The 14,108-nt window shown below is 38.0% G+C and overlaps 1 protein-coding gene across 1 annotated transcript; it reads left to right on the top strand.

Annotated features, from left to right (window-relative positions):
* The first annotated feature begins 3 nt into the window (after positions 1-3).
* LOC113671159 (solute carrier family 71 member 1) lies at positions 4-13,539 on the top strand. Its single transcript, XM_027187374.2, has 12 exons — positions 4-244; positions 1,418-1,507; positions 5,383-5,445; positions 5,797-5,924; positions 6,460-6,574; positions 6,924-7,142; positions 7,762-7,875; positions 8,286-8,357; positions 9,017-9,129; positions 9,556-9,653; positions 11,586-11,758; positions 12,069-13,539. Exons 1-12 carry the CDS (start codon positions 134-136, stop codon positions 12,303-12,305), a joined length of 1,533 nt encoding a protein of 510 aa, XP_027043175.2. The 5' UTR covers positions 4-133; the 3' UTR covers positions 12,306-13,539.
* Positions 13,540-14,108: the final 569 nt, after the last annotated feature.

The raw sequence follows: 14,108 nt of genomic DNA, 5'->3' as shown, positions 1-14,108 counted from the left end.
GTTATTGATAAAATTTTATGCACCGGTGCGTGAGACGAGCAGCTGGCCTCATAAAGAACAGCGAATACCAACAATAATTCATCTGAGATTTTTGTTTTGTCAGCGTAAATAGTGAACACTAAATGTTTCCTAGATGCATAAGGTAATCATAGGAAAGAAGCGTCTTAAGAGATTGGTTTCTCTTCCTACAACGGGCACAAGAAAATGGCGATCGAAAGACTCCCGCGAAGGGCCGACGGGTTCGGTGAGTTTTCTGCAGTAGGAATATGAAATGGGTTAAGCGATCGACTGTGATCTATTACCAATTGGCTCTTTTTGTTATATGTGTGGACATGTTAACTATATCGTGTCATTTTTGCAAACAAATACATAACTTTGCCGTTTATCTGAACATATTTCTGTCACATTACGCAGCAGTATTTTAGAAATATCGTCACGGTGTCTAAAGGCAAACTAGCCTCTTGTTCTTCTTATAAAATTGTTCCCTTGTAGATCGTTCAAAAGAATAACTTAATGTTATGCTCAGGGTGCATTCTTGTGTTCTTTCATTAAAGTCATGGTAACTTGCTAGTGATTCTTGACTATTAGCTCTTCGATGTTTCAAAATCTTATTTTCCTCTAAACCAGTTTTTAGGAAAAGCGCAATTAGTCAACTAGCTTCCGTTCGTAAGACAACATAAGGTTACGAGTGTGTTTCAAACGTTTGTAACCATTATCTCTTCGTGTTGATGAATGTGTTATCGTCAAAGAAAGATGTGGGAAAGAAATTGTCTTAATTGTTCTGCCTTTGTGTTCTGTGGTTATTTCACATCGTTAAGTTAATCGATTCTCTTTATTTTTATGTTTGTGATGAAAAATTTATGAATGAGGTGGCTTTTTTTCTATCCTTCTCTCACGTTATGTTATTGCTTAGATCTACTTTGTTAAGAATAAAAGTTAGAATCTGACAGGAATTATCAATTCCTGTGTATCTCTTTTGATTGCTTATTTCATTTAGTGTTTGCATTTTTAGTACTCCTTGTGTTATGGACATAGTTTTGACAGTAATTTTCATCAATTCTCTAAATTATGCAGGCTTAATATCAACACTTTAGGTTTTCACTGATTTAAATAGTAAAATTCAAACCTCTAATTGTAATGTTTACAAGGGTATTTGTTAATTTTATCATGATACAGTCAAACTTTAATTATCCAAACTTGTGGGGACTGGGCTTAATAGTCCAAATATTGAAAGATCCAGATAATTGGAAAATCCAGATAGTCAAAGTTTATCTGTATTCAGGTTGGGTATTTTTTAATTTTATAATTCCAAGCCTATTCTAGTCTCCCCAAATTAGAAGAATTTATCCTTGGCTACATATCACTGACACTTAAATAAAGTTATTAAGTGATTCTGGAAATCTTAATGTCTCTACAGGGATTTGGAAAACCAAGTGTTTACCATGCCACAGTAGTCATCTTCCTGGAATTTTTTGCCTGGGGTCTTCTCACATCACCTATGTTAACAGTAAGTTTTTATGTGAGAGTTATTTCATTGCTCTAGATACTCATGTTTAGGGGAAGAATCTGTCCCATTTCACAACACTCACGACATGAAATGTAAAACACAGACCAAAATTAGACTCTACATGCTCCTAACCTTGATTTACTTTCATCAGTTGAAGAAAAACTAACTTTTTTAAGTATGGGGTAAGTCAGATTTCATGTTGTCTTGTGTTGGTTGAGTAATACATGTACATGTGGATCACTGATGGTGTCAAAATGTGTCAGGAAAAAAAACAAATGGTGCATGAGGCACAGTTGAGTGTGTCATTGATGCTTTTTACTACATTTTGATGTCTACTGTGATTTATTATTTTACAAACCCATGGCAATGAAGAATCTCTCTCTTTCTTTTTAATATGATTAAACAGAAAAACGGTGTTAATGGTGATGTCAACAATCCATCTGTCTTCCAGTAGAAATATAACTAAGAACCTCTCAAAGTGCATGTATAATTCAACTTATCATATAACCCTTTAACTCCCAAGATTTGATTGTTAATTCTCCCCTCTTGCTTCAACTAATTCCTTTGTAAATTAGTTACGAAAATTTGGTCAAGATCAAGATAACAACTTCTACCTGTTTAAGTTTGATTATTCTCATTACCTATTTGCTCAATGATGTATGGATACTAAAGGGAGAAGTTACTTGTTAATCACTTCTGAGAGTTGAAAGGGATAAATACAGTTGTATGAACTACACAAGTGTTACCTCTTTTTACACTCCTCTCTATAGGTTCAACCCTTTATCCTCTGCCATAAGTTCTTGTCTGGGTAGTCAATATACAATCTCTAACTAAAAGTGATTTGTTAACAAGGAAATTGAGGCTGAAAATTTTGATATTTGTCATGTAGAGATTTTTTGTTCCTCTTTACAGCCAAATTCTAGCAATTTGAAAACCTTTTGATCTGATCACAACATTGCAGAAATTATTTTGTTAACTTGGCCATTCTACTGAAGGGTAAAGTGAAAAGTGTGTAAAACCATATCCTGAGTGAACATGGTGCCTTAACCTTTTAACCACAAGATCTGATTGTTAATTCTCCCTTCTAGCTGCTGCACATTTCCTTTTAAGGGACTTGTCAGAAATTAGCAGGGGGGGAGGGGGGGTGGGAATTTTAAATTTGGGTTCGGAAATTAGGTGACCCATCCCTGCAATGGGAGTGAAATTTGCTAACCCTCCCCTTGAGCTTGGCCTAAAATATCATGACCCTCCCCCTGTTGTGAAAAGGATAAAATCTAGTTCTTGCAATACACTGGGGTGCGTCAGTATTATGAAAACTCAAAATATATTTTATTTTATTTATTTATTTTTATTTATATCCATAACGTTCGGTAAACCGTTGTATTTTTCTCTTTTTTTTGCCAAATAAAGAACTTCCTTTTTCTTCTGCGGGTGAACCTCTACATGATCACAGGCATATATTTGCATGACCCTCCCCCTTTTAACTGCTCATTTTTCATGACCCCTCCCTTTTCTGAGGCTCAAAAAGTTGTTACCCCCCCTTCTGTTTCCACCCCCCTCCCCCCCTGCTAATTTCTGACAAGTCCCTAAGTTAGTTACAAAAATTTAGTGTTAGATCAAGAAAACACCATCTACTTGATAAGTTTGAGTTTTCCCATTTGTTGCATGATGTATAGATATTATGGGGAGAAGTTATAGTTACTACATGTTAGTCACTCTCAGGAGTTAAAGGGTTAACCTTTTAACTCCCAGATCTAATTTATAATCCTCCTTACAGTTCTAATAGTGTTAGTTCAGAGAATTTAGTATTGGATCAACTAATTATCTCCAAATTGATACTTTTCTTTATTCTCATCACTTATCAGGTTGATATAGTATGAACCTTGTAAGGAGAAAGTCTGTCTTGGTGATTCATGGGATTTAAAGGGTGAACCATTTTTTGTGTCTTCCTTGGAACAGTGATGCAATAATTCATAAACCCCCAATCCTAATTATGTCAACCTGGTTTAACAAGCCAAATTGTTCTAGCCATTAAACATAGAATGTATGGAAAAGATCAGAGCCTAATTGAAACAAAGCCAGAGTGTCAGACCCTTTGACAGAATTTTTCCTTACAGCATTAAATACAACATCAAGCAGACAAGTGATGAGAATAAAGAAAAATATCAATTAGCTGATTATAAGTTGATCCAGCACCAAATTCTCTGAGCCCCATGTAACATCATAAGAATTGTATGGGAGACAGTAAGGACAATTACTAATGAGATCTTGGGAGTTAAAGGGTTGAATAAACCTCATCATATCACAACTTTACTGCTCTGTGTATGACATCTACTGAATTGTGCAATTTACAATTCTGCTGTAGCTTGCATGTACAACATTCATGTACTGTGCAGTGAGTGAGAGGAGAAACCATCAGCCCAGTCAAAATGTGCCAACAGCCAGCAATTTTGACACCTACAATAAAATATCTGCTACTTACTCTGTACTTTCTACTGAAATTCATTGACAACAAATTTGAAGTCTCTACCATGTTACACTTTAAGCAAAAAACAAAGAACTAAATGGAATAATTTTCTCCAATGAACAGACACAAGCACAAATATTTTTACCATCAAATGCACCGGATACCACCATTTGAAGCAGAAACTTTCAAAGTTTTCTGGGTTTCATGCCCCCCAACTCCACAAGAAGGCAGGGGCCTTTGGCCTCTGCCACCTACAACTCAACTCATCTTGCCCACTACTGAAAAACATTTTTTATATCCTGGAACTGTTATGGAAGTTAGCTGAGTTCAGATATTGTAAACCAAATACAGCAATTTCTCTCTAACCAACTAGACAGTCAAACCAACAATATTCTGACAAAATCAAACCTTTCTTGTCAAAAGGACTTGCCACCTCACCACCCTGACACAAACTGTTTTCTAAGCCTGATCATGTTATTTTTCATCTTTTATATATCTGTCACTTACAATAACTGCACTTTGTGATCGCTTGCATAATTGTGATGTTGGATCTGTTTTTGTTTTTTTGGACTTTATTCTATCATGTTCACTAGGCAACAGTAAGTGTAGATATTGTTCATTTGTATTGGTGTGGTTATGCAAGCAATATCTGACCAAAGTGGAGGTGAATGTTCGCAAAAAAAACAAAGCATGTACTTAAAATAAACACTATTTTCATTATTAGTAGAGAACCTTCTACAATGTTTAATTCATATGGCACATGGACATACTGTATATGAAATGTTTTACTTTAATTTAATTCTGGGCATTGGTCTGATCTAGGGCTTGAATCTTTGACTCTCTGCACATCAGTGTGGCAATCTGAAATGTTCATGAGCTAACCCAGCACAGTTGAATTTTGCTTTTGATTTCAAACTGGGTTACTGACACAGAAAAGAGAAATATAAATTAGGGGATTATTAATTGATCCAAACTTAATTCTCCAAACTAAATTCAAGAGAATTGGAGGGGACACAGTAAGGAGAATTATGACAGAGATGTTAAGAATGAAAGGGTTGACAAGCTGCATTGATAAATGATCAGTTTGGAAACAGTACTATATCAGAAGTATGTTTTTCGTCTCATCACTAGTGTGGGATAAAGAAAAATTTCTGAGTCCCCATGAGGAATTGAACCTCAGACCTTGGGATTCTGCTCTCCAATGCTCTACCACTGAGCCACAGAGACTTTATGGTGAGCAAGGCCCATTAAAAAGTTCATGTATGACATAACTCCTGCATATTGCTAAGATCAGCAATGTAGATAGCATTATGTTCGAAAAAATAATGAGAAAGTTTGTAAGTTTTGAGCTTGGTAAAGAAATACATCTTATGACTTTTTTAAGTAAAGGTTTTGTTTTTCCTGGCAGGTCCTGCACAACACATTCCAGCAACACACATTTCTAATGAATGGATTAATTCAGGGAGTTAAGGTACAGAAGAATATTTTTTACATGCATTTGCAATGTTAAAGTTGCTTAAGATCGTGGTGATTTTCTCATGTAAATATTAAGTGCTCAGTGTAAGTCTGTTAAGACACATGTACTCATTTCAATGCTGCCAGGATTTCAATAAATGTAAAAGCTAGACAACAAATACTCCCTCTCCTTATTGGTGGAATGTGTTTCACAAGTTGAAATGAAAAAACAAGTTTAAAAAAATTGAGGCTAGCTTTTTTCACTGAATTTCGTTGACTTCTGTGACAGATTTTACAGTAAAAGAGGGACTGCTTGTAGTCTATGAATTCACTTACAAAATAATGAGGAATTTCAATTTCTTTTCAGGGAATATTATCTTTTTTGTGTGCTCCACTAATTGGTGCCCTTTCGGATGTTTGGGGACGTAAATCCTTTCTACTTGTAACTGTTTTCTTCACTTGCATACCTATCCCTCTTCTACAATTTAACCCATGGTAAGTTATAACTCTATGCTTTTCTCCTGAAATCAATCTTAGCACTTTGAATTCAAATGTCCACAATGCATTGCTGATTATCTTTTTCCTTATGACTGTTAGGACAAGATGGTGGGTTTTTCCCCTTATTACGGCTTTATTTCTTTTCACAACTCATTACATACTAGACTACTACAACTAGATATATACTGACGTAGAGGAAAAGGTTACAGCATACATACAATAAATTAAACCAGGTGCATACACAGGAAAAAAAAAGGAGAAAGAAGAAAAAAAAGAAGGAAAGTTAAAGTTGCAACATTGCAAAAAAAAAAAACAAACAAAACAAGGTGGTGTTTTTGTGGTTAAATTCTATTCTGTGGAACCTGTATTTAGTAGTCAACCTATATTAGAGGGTTACCCTGCCATTTTCTGTGGGTGACGGCTTACTACAGGACTGTTCAACTGTGATAATCATTAAGCAGCTCCTATTTGCCCTAAAGCTTCATAAAGGTGGGTATTTCATCTTTTCCTGAAAGTACACTTTGTTTTTCAGGTGGTTTTTTGCTATGATCTCAGTTTCTGGGATGTTTGCAGTCACCTTTTCAATAGCATTTGCCTATGTAGCTGATTGTACTGACGAAGGTGATAGAAGCACTGCTTATGGACTGGTAAGATTTACTTATCAGTACAGCTTAACCTGATGGATTAATTCATAGATTAAATTATTGAAGGGGGGGGAGGGTCTATTCTTATTCTTAGACACCACCTTGCGAGGTGTCACCTTGTCTCCCCCCCTACTCTTTCTTACTGTTGATGCTGGAAGCTATTCACTATCCACAGCACCTGTAGGAACAAAGTCCTTTCGCCTAATTCCTCCTGTTATGTCTGGCACCTCTCAAACCACTGACATATGGAACAACAAACCCAACTTTATGACTAAATGCAGTCATATACTAGTATGTAGTAAACCCATTTATGTTATTGTAAGTTGTAAAAATTCTTCTGTTTTGCCCCCAGGTTTCTGCTACATTTGCAGCAAGTCTAATCATAAGTCCAGCACTCGGAGCATATCTTGGTAGAATATATGATGACAGAGCTGTTGTGGCGCTAGCTACTTTTGTGGCTGCTTCAGATCTGTTGTTTATTTTAGTTGCTGTTCCCGAGTCTCTCCCTGAACGGGTGAGGCCGGCATCTTGGGGAGCACCAATCTCCTGGGAACAGGCTGATCCTTTTGCCGTGAGTAAAAACAGCAACCTTTTCAACACGTTCTATTTACATGTACTTTCTAACTCTGGTCAACATAAAAATTCACCTTACTGGTTTCCATATATTTTCATATTGCTGCATCAGTTGTGATGAAGTGTGAAAAAATCAGTCAATCTCAATTTGTAGATCACTTGAAATCTTGATTCTCCTGACCTTTACCAGTGATTTTGAGCTGGTGTTGTGAGGAGAAATGTGATGTAGATCTTTTGGGGATTAAGGGTTTAGGAGTGCCACTAAATGTTGCTATCTTCAATTCAAATATACATTGTTTGTGACGAGCACGACAAGCTTTAACCCTTCACACCCCAACATCAGTATGCATATTCTCCATACTATTCTCCATATAATCCTAAGGTGCCGACAAGGAGAATTTGTTTATCAATCAAGAGCTCCTTTAGTTAAAGTGATCATTTCCCTTATTCTCATGACGTTAATGTGTGATTCAGGGGTGATATTGTAGGGAGAAATTAGATGCTAGTCACTCTTAGGGGTGTAAGGATTGAAAAGGAAATAATTATGATAAAGTTCCTGGAATCTGTTCTTCAGAGTAGCATGTATATGTGTGCTGTTTTATTTGTTTCTGTTGTAGTCTTTACGCAAAGTTGGCCAGGATCCTATAGTTCTGTTGATGTGTATTACAGTGTTCCTGTCATATCTACCTGAAGCTGGCCAGTATTCTTGTATGTTTCTGTATCTCAAGCAAGTAAGTCATTCACAAATGAAAGCTTTATTGAACACGCAAACTATAACAACAGACCATCCAAAAAAAAGAAAAAAAACGGACGGTTAAAATTTCCCATATGTGGACACCCTTTTCCGTTAAAAGGGAATACTTTTGGAAGCTGGAGAATTCTCCTCTGACTTATACACAGCTTGAAATTCTCTTTACGTATTTAATACACATTTGAACAGACAGGTGACGAGAATTAAGATTTTTATCAACTTGATTCAACTCCTGATTTTGTGGGCTAGCGCACAAATAATTGTATGATCATCAGTTGGGAGTATTCATCTTAAAATCTTTTAAGTTATGGAGTTAAATTAATCTACAACTTAAGTATTCTTCTACAAAACATTTTTTCAAGTTTTTTTCTTCTTGTGGTCTTCTGCTAGGTTATAAAATTTACTTCAGACGATGTGGCTACATTTATAGCAGTGTTAGGTGTATTATCAGTTATCTCTCAGGTAAGGATATTATATTGTGTTGTGGCGGTTGATCTCAGGTTATCGCGTCTTTGAAGCATACAACACTTAGCCTTTAACTCCCAGTAGTGATTAACATGTAACCTCTCCGTACAATATCCATACATTGTTCAGCAAATAAGTATTGAGAATACTAAAACTTAACAGCTAGAAGTTGTTATCTTGATCTAACAGCAAACTCTTGCAAGTAAATTTACAAGGAAATGTGTAGCAGCTTGAGGAGAGAATTAGCAATCAGATCTTGGGAGTTAAAGGGTTGATCAGATGACTACAGCATGCAAAGGACATTCCTTCCCAAGGCTGTCGGTCAAATGCATTTATTTCTTGCTTCTTTTAATGACCAATAATCGTTAAAATGCTCGCTGCACAGATAAAAGAAAATGTAGTTAATTTGGCCTGCGGGTAAGCGCCACTTTTTGGGTTTTTTTAGGGGAGTCAGAGGGAAGTGTGACGAGAGCGTGACTCGGCGTGAACTGCGAGTCAGGCACGAGAGCCTCGCGCTTGCCTTCGCTTTCCTGAAAAACGCAGGAAAAAAACAGAAAGAAATACGCCTATCCCGTAGGCGAATTTGAATTCAGAATTTTAACCTATGTTTTTGATCAATTATGTTTACAGATTCTTTTGTTTTGTTCTGTCTTCAGACTGTAGTCCTTACATGTCTCAAGAAAGCTATAGGATTGAAGAATTGCGTTCTTATTGGTTTAATATTTGAAATTCTTCAGTTATCTTGGTATGGTCTCGGAACTCAGTTTTGGTAAGTTGCTACAATTTTCAGTTGAGTTTCCAAAGTAATACGGGATAGTCTGTGGCTCAGTGGTAGAGCATCGAAGCGCGGAATCCTAAGGTCTGAGGTTCGATTCCTCACGGGACTCAGAATTTTTTCTTTGTCCCACGCTTGTGACAAGACGAAAAACATCTTTTTCTCTTCCTTTACCGAGCTTAAAACTTACCATCTTTCTTCATGTAACTCGGAAAAATGCGCAACAACGGTGCGCGCAAAGAACGCGTACTGTCCAATGACACAGGCACGTCGCTACACTGTCCTTTTACAAGTATGAATCGTAAACTGTTCAATTAAGGCTCAAATCGGGCTGGTGATACCCAATTTGTTGTAATTTTGATTTAAGTGAAATGTTGACGCATCCACTTGAATTCTTTCTCGTCTTCTTTGTGACTGTAGGATGATGTGGGCAGCTGGATCCCTGGCGTCAATATCGATGATAACATATCCATCCATGAGTGCCCTGGTGTCCTGTAACGCTGAAGCTGATCAGCAAGGTAAGTCCACTGGTTTCCTAATGAATAGAGTCTTTAAAAGTGGTCCAGAATTACATTTTGCTTAGTGAGTGGTCACGAAAATTTCGTTCTAACCTCTCAGCCAATCAGAGCAAGACTTAAAGCAGTCGTTACTGGGATTTCCGCGATTTCCCACGCACGAGATCTTTTCCATGCTCTAAACATTAGTTATCATTGGCTCCATTGGCTAAGTTCTCATTGACCTTTGTTTTAATAACCGTCTTTCATGGATTCAAGGTCAGGTAACGGTCTGAGAATAAAATTGTCCAAGGTCTGGAAAAGAGTGTATTAAAATTGAAGATTTACAACTCTTAACTGTCGTTTTAGTCTGGTGGGAGAAATTTTAGGTTTATCAGGAAACGACACGGAAAAATTTGCGGCAACTTCCAGGAAGGAAAATTATGGCCTTTGACAAAGCAAAAGAAAACAGCGGGGAAGTTTTGTCAAATCTGCTTTTGTCGGCGGGAAAGCGAGCTGCCCATTCATTTGACATTTAAAGCAAGTTTGTTACATGGTACTCGGTGTCAGCGGACATCCACCCTAATTTTCTTTGTGTCCGCTTATGGGAAGAAATCCTCGTAGTCGGACAGTTCTATTAGCAGACGCTTTTTCCAATTCCCGAGGATGTCTACTTTCAAAAGAATTCACTGTCGTTTTGATTCACATCGCCCCGTATTTTGTTGGATAATACAGTCGAGCCTGTATTAAACACGAAGGCGCGCCATAAAAGGAGAGATAGATACCTTAGATACCTCTGGATCATTTGTCAATCAACCGTCGTGGCACCGGATTAAGCGGTCAGTTGTTAAAGTGCCGACATTCTTAGGCCTGTTCCAAACGTCGTGCTACTGCCGTGCCGAACTCAAATGAAATAGTAATTTCGATTTAAGCACGGCAGTAGCACGCCGTTTGAAACCATTAAGCGCGGCACGGCTGAATTAGGTTCGGCACGACTACTTAGCGCGGCAGGCCTTGCCGTGCCGCACGGCAGTAGCACGACTTGGTTTCAAACGTTGTGCTACTGTCGCGCCGAACTCAATTCATAAATTAATTTAACGGATTTTGCATTATTTGCATACTATTACGCATGCGCACTAATAAAAAAAGACAAATCTACCCGTTTTGCCCGAAAGCTTGAGAGAAGAGGAATCCGACGGTGACAATAAATTGCTTAGGGTTAGGGTTTGGAAACGCCGGCACGATCGTAATACAGTAACTTGCTGGCTCTCGTCAAGGGAAACCAGAAGAAGAATAAATGAAAAAACTTTCAAAAGTAATCCTCTCCTTGCAATAACAGTATTCAATATGGACTGTTGCATTCGCCTGCGTTGCCTTCTGGCATTTAAAATTGTCTTAAACAAAACAAACTTCTCGCGCTCTTCGTTAAGGTTTCCCTCCGCCATTTTGGATGAGGCGATACCGCTGGATGGATGGTTTGTTTTGTCTTTTGAATTTGGCGCGACTGCATTAGGTTCGACGTTTGAAACCGCTGCCGTGCTATCGTCGTGCCACTGCCGAGCCAAATTCATTTGAGTTCGGCACGGCAGTAGCACGACGTTTGGAACAGGCCTTACCTTCTAAACACTTCAATTTTCATCTTTATTCACCTGTCACCTGTATCCAGTACTAAATGTCATTTAAAGTGGAACCACTCAAGTAAAACAAAGACCAAGCTTTTAAGTATTTTTAAGTAACCCATGTTTTTCTCCCGAAATCAATGTTGGTGGTATTTTGCGCGAGTTTTTGTACTTCAAGTGGTTAATTAAGTGGTCAATTAGCGTTTTTTTTCCCGTGTTTTACAACACCCTCATCCTGTGGAACCAGTTTTAAGCATTCCCTATGGCTGACCGCTAAATACAGGTTACCAACACATCTGAACCAGGTATTCTCTTTTTTTTTTTTTTTCTATGCCAGGTGTGGTTCAGGGTATGATAACAGGAATAAGAGGCTTGTGTAATGGCATAGGACCTGCTCTTTTTGGTTTGGTGTTTTACGTGTTTCACGTGGATTTAGAAGACGAGGAAGGTCCAACTATCGATATCACTGCAGCAAGTAATCACACCATTATGGAGGACCCGTACGGCAAGGTATTGACAATATCAAAATGCTTATTTTTTACACTGTTCTCATTTGCTATGGAGAACAAGGAGAATTTGGTGAACAAACAAGAGCTTCTTAAGTTAGTAACCGTTTTCGTCTTTCTCATGACATGTAAATACAGTATTATACATATAGTATCACTCCTGAACAAAAGAAATGATCAAGAATAGAAGAGGTTCTCAGTTGTATAGTAAATTTTCCTCTTCATCGCCATAGGGATATGTGCAAAGCAGGTGCTATCAGAGGAGAAAATCATTCTTATTTACCTTGCTGTAAATGTTGTTTTTTTTTCCGCAGACAATCGTATCTGGAGCACCGTTTCTATTCGGCGCTGGCTCTGTTATTCTTTCTCTTCTATTGGCGTTCTTCCTTCCTGATAACAGTGCTAATTTTCAGCTTAGTGCACGTTCTCCAACCAGGAGAAACAGCGAATTTAGTTTCCAAAGCGAGTGCGAGGCTAGTGGCTCTGAGTTAAGGGACATGAATACGTCATCTGATAATGTACCTCTTCTCTGCGACACCAAGCCACTTTAGGACCTCAACGGCTTCTCAAGTACAACCATGTACGCAGTGGAAATACTAATTCTTATTTGACAAACCACCTTAGTTAGAGCCCTTTTTGGAAAGCTCACAGAATGGCTGCAAGTTGATCAATACCCCTTGACGAAAAGAAAAGCGACCACGTAACACACGCTGCGTGTTGTGAAAGCAGAATATGAGAGACTTTGTAAAGCAAAATGGAATATATGATCTTAATTGACAACTGCATTGTATTTTTCTCAAAAGCACTATGAGCAAATTATTCAAATTGTCCTGACACGGAGGAGATGACCGTTTAAGTCTAGAGAGTGTAGTAGGGATAGCTAAGTCATAACGATTTGTCTTCCAGGAGTAACAAACAACTACACAAGTCAGTTATCCACGGTATTTTAAAACCGTATCGCTTTTTAGGTAAATTCCAAAGCAAAATGTTGAATCAACAGAATTTCCGTAATTTAATAAGCCTCGTGTTTGAAAGTGTCAAGTTTTCCCTTGCCAATTTTTTGTTTTTGCTTTACAAATGTCCCTAAACGTTTCGCTTTTTCATGCACGTTTTGCTTGAGAGCGGTCGTTTCTTATGTTTTCTTTCGACATTTTCGCGGGAAATTGACGCGCGGCAACGCAAAGTTGAACCACTTGCGCATGCTTTACGTTTGACCGCTGAGTTGTCACATGCAGTGAAACCGAAAAATCAAAACAATTCCTGATTCCCTTAGACACTCAAAAATATTATTCTAAATGCGCAAAGTGGTTTGAAGTATCGTACCGTAGTTGTAGTAAGCGTCGTCACCTTTTTTTTTGTTTCGGTTTTCACAGTAATTATTTTCGTTGACAGGATAGTTATTACTTGATTTTCTACTGTTTCATCGTTTTTATTTTAGGTTTACCTCGACATTTATTATGTCGTGAAAACCGATTTATTATCTAACAGGAGTTTCGAATAGCAATCATTTCCTGAATTGCTTTTTTAGGGAGTGGTCTTAAAGACCCAGAAAGCAAAGTTTGAAGTTAAATTTCCATCCTAATCTCGAGCGTAGTTGAGCTGTCAATACTATGAAAACAGAAGTCGCCAAAGGCGCAAATTGTTCGTGTATCGATTTTTGTACATAAGAGATTTATTCTATAAATTATCTTAACGATTTGGAATTATTTAATGTACAATTCTATTGCTGTTTGATTTTTATTGTTACTGAAATTATCTTCCACTAAATAAATATTTTCGACTGTCGTTTGGTTTGTGGATGTTGGTTTGCTAAAATACAGGACGCGCGTCTCTCTGCACGCGTGAAGACTGAGACGAGTCGGGGAGAGGGTTACGGAGGGTCTGGCTATAATAATCAGCGCTAGACCCTCTGCGGACCTCTCGCAAAATCGGGTTGCTTAAGGCCTCATACTATTCTACGAGCGAAGAAACGCGCGTGCCTAAACGCTAATAGAGACCTTAAGAGGTCAGAACAGCAACGCCGGGGAAAATGTCGATTTAAAAGTGAATTTGTAATTTACGTTAGGGGTCAGCGTTTACCGTCTCTTGCAGCGCCACACCACAATTTCAGCGTAGATTCGTAAACCCTTTACCGTGTACACTTTCAGTTCTTTTGGGACTGAACCAATATTCGTACTTCAGCCGTCGACAGGTGCGGGTCCGGCTAGGTCTCATTACAACAACCGTGTCACATCTGACTTCAAATTTTAGGGCAGTAGACAGAGTGTCCATTTTTCCAGTTTCCTTTTCCCCAATGAAAGGCAAACAAGCAGCTTTTTTCGCCGATCATTTATCACAAATTTTTCTATAATGCC

The sequence above is a fragment of the Pocillopora damicornis genome, chromosome 11, assembly GCF_964200805.1.
Source record: "Pocillopora damicornis chromosome 11, jaPocDami1.2, whole genome shotgun sequence".
Lineage (NCBI taxonomy): Eukaryota > Metazoa > Cnidaria > Anthozoa > Scleractinia > Pocilloporidae > Pocillopora > Pocillopora damicornis.
Note: the sequence above shows the minus strand (reverse complement) of the source record. Positions and strands in the feature narration are given on the sequence as shown.

Bases quoted from the DNA above. Each gene is read 5' to 3' on its own strand.
- LOC113671159 (XM_027187374.2), top strand. From the start codon at position 134: ATGCATAAGGTAATCATAGGAAAGAAGCGTCTTAAGAGATTGGTTTCT. The intron at 7,876-8,285 runs GTAAGTCATTCA...GTCTTCTGCTAG, and splicing joins TGTTTCTGTATCTCAAGCAA to GTTATAAAATTTACTTCAGA. The intron at 9,130-9,555 runs GTAAGTTGCTAC...TTGTGACTGTAG, and splicing joins GGTCTCGGAACTCAGTTTTG to GATGATGTGGGCAGCTGGAT.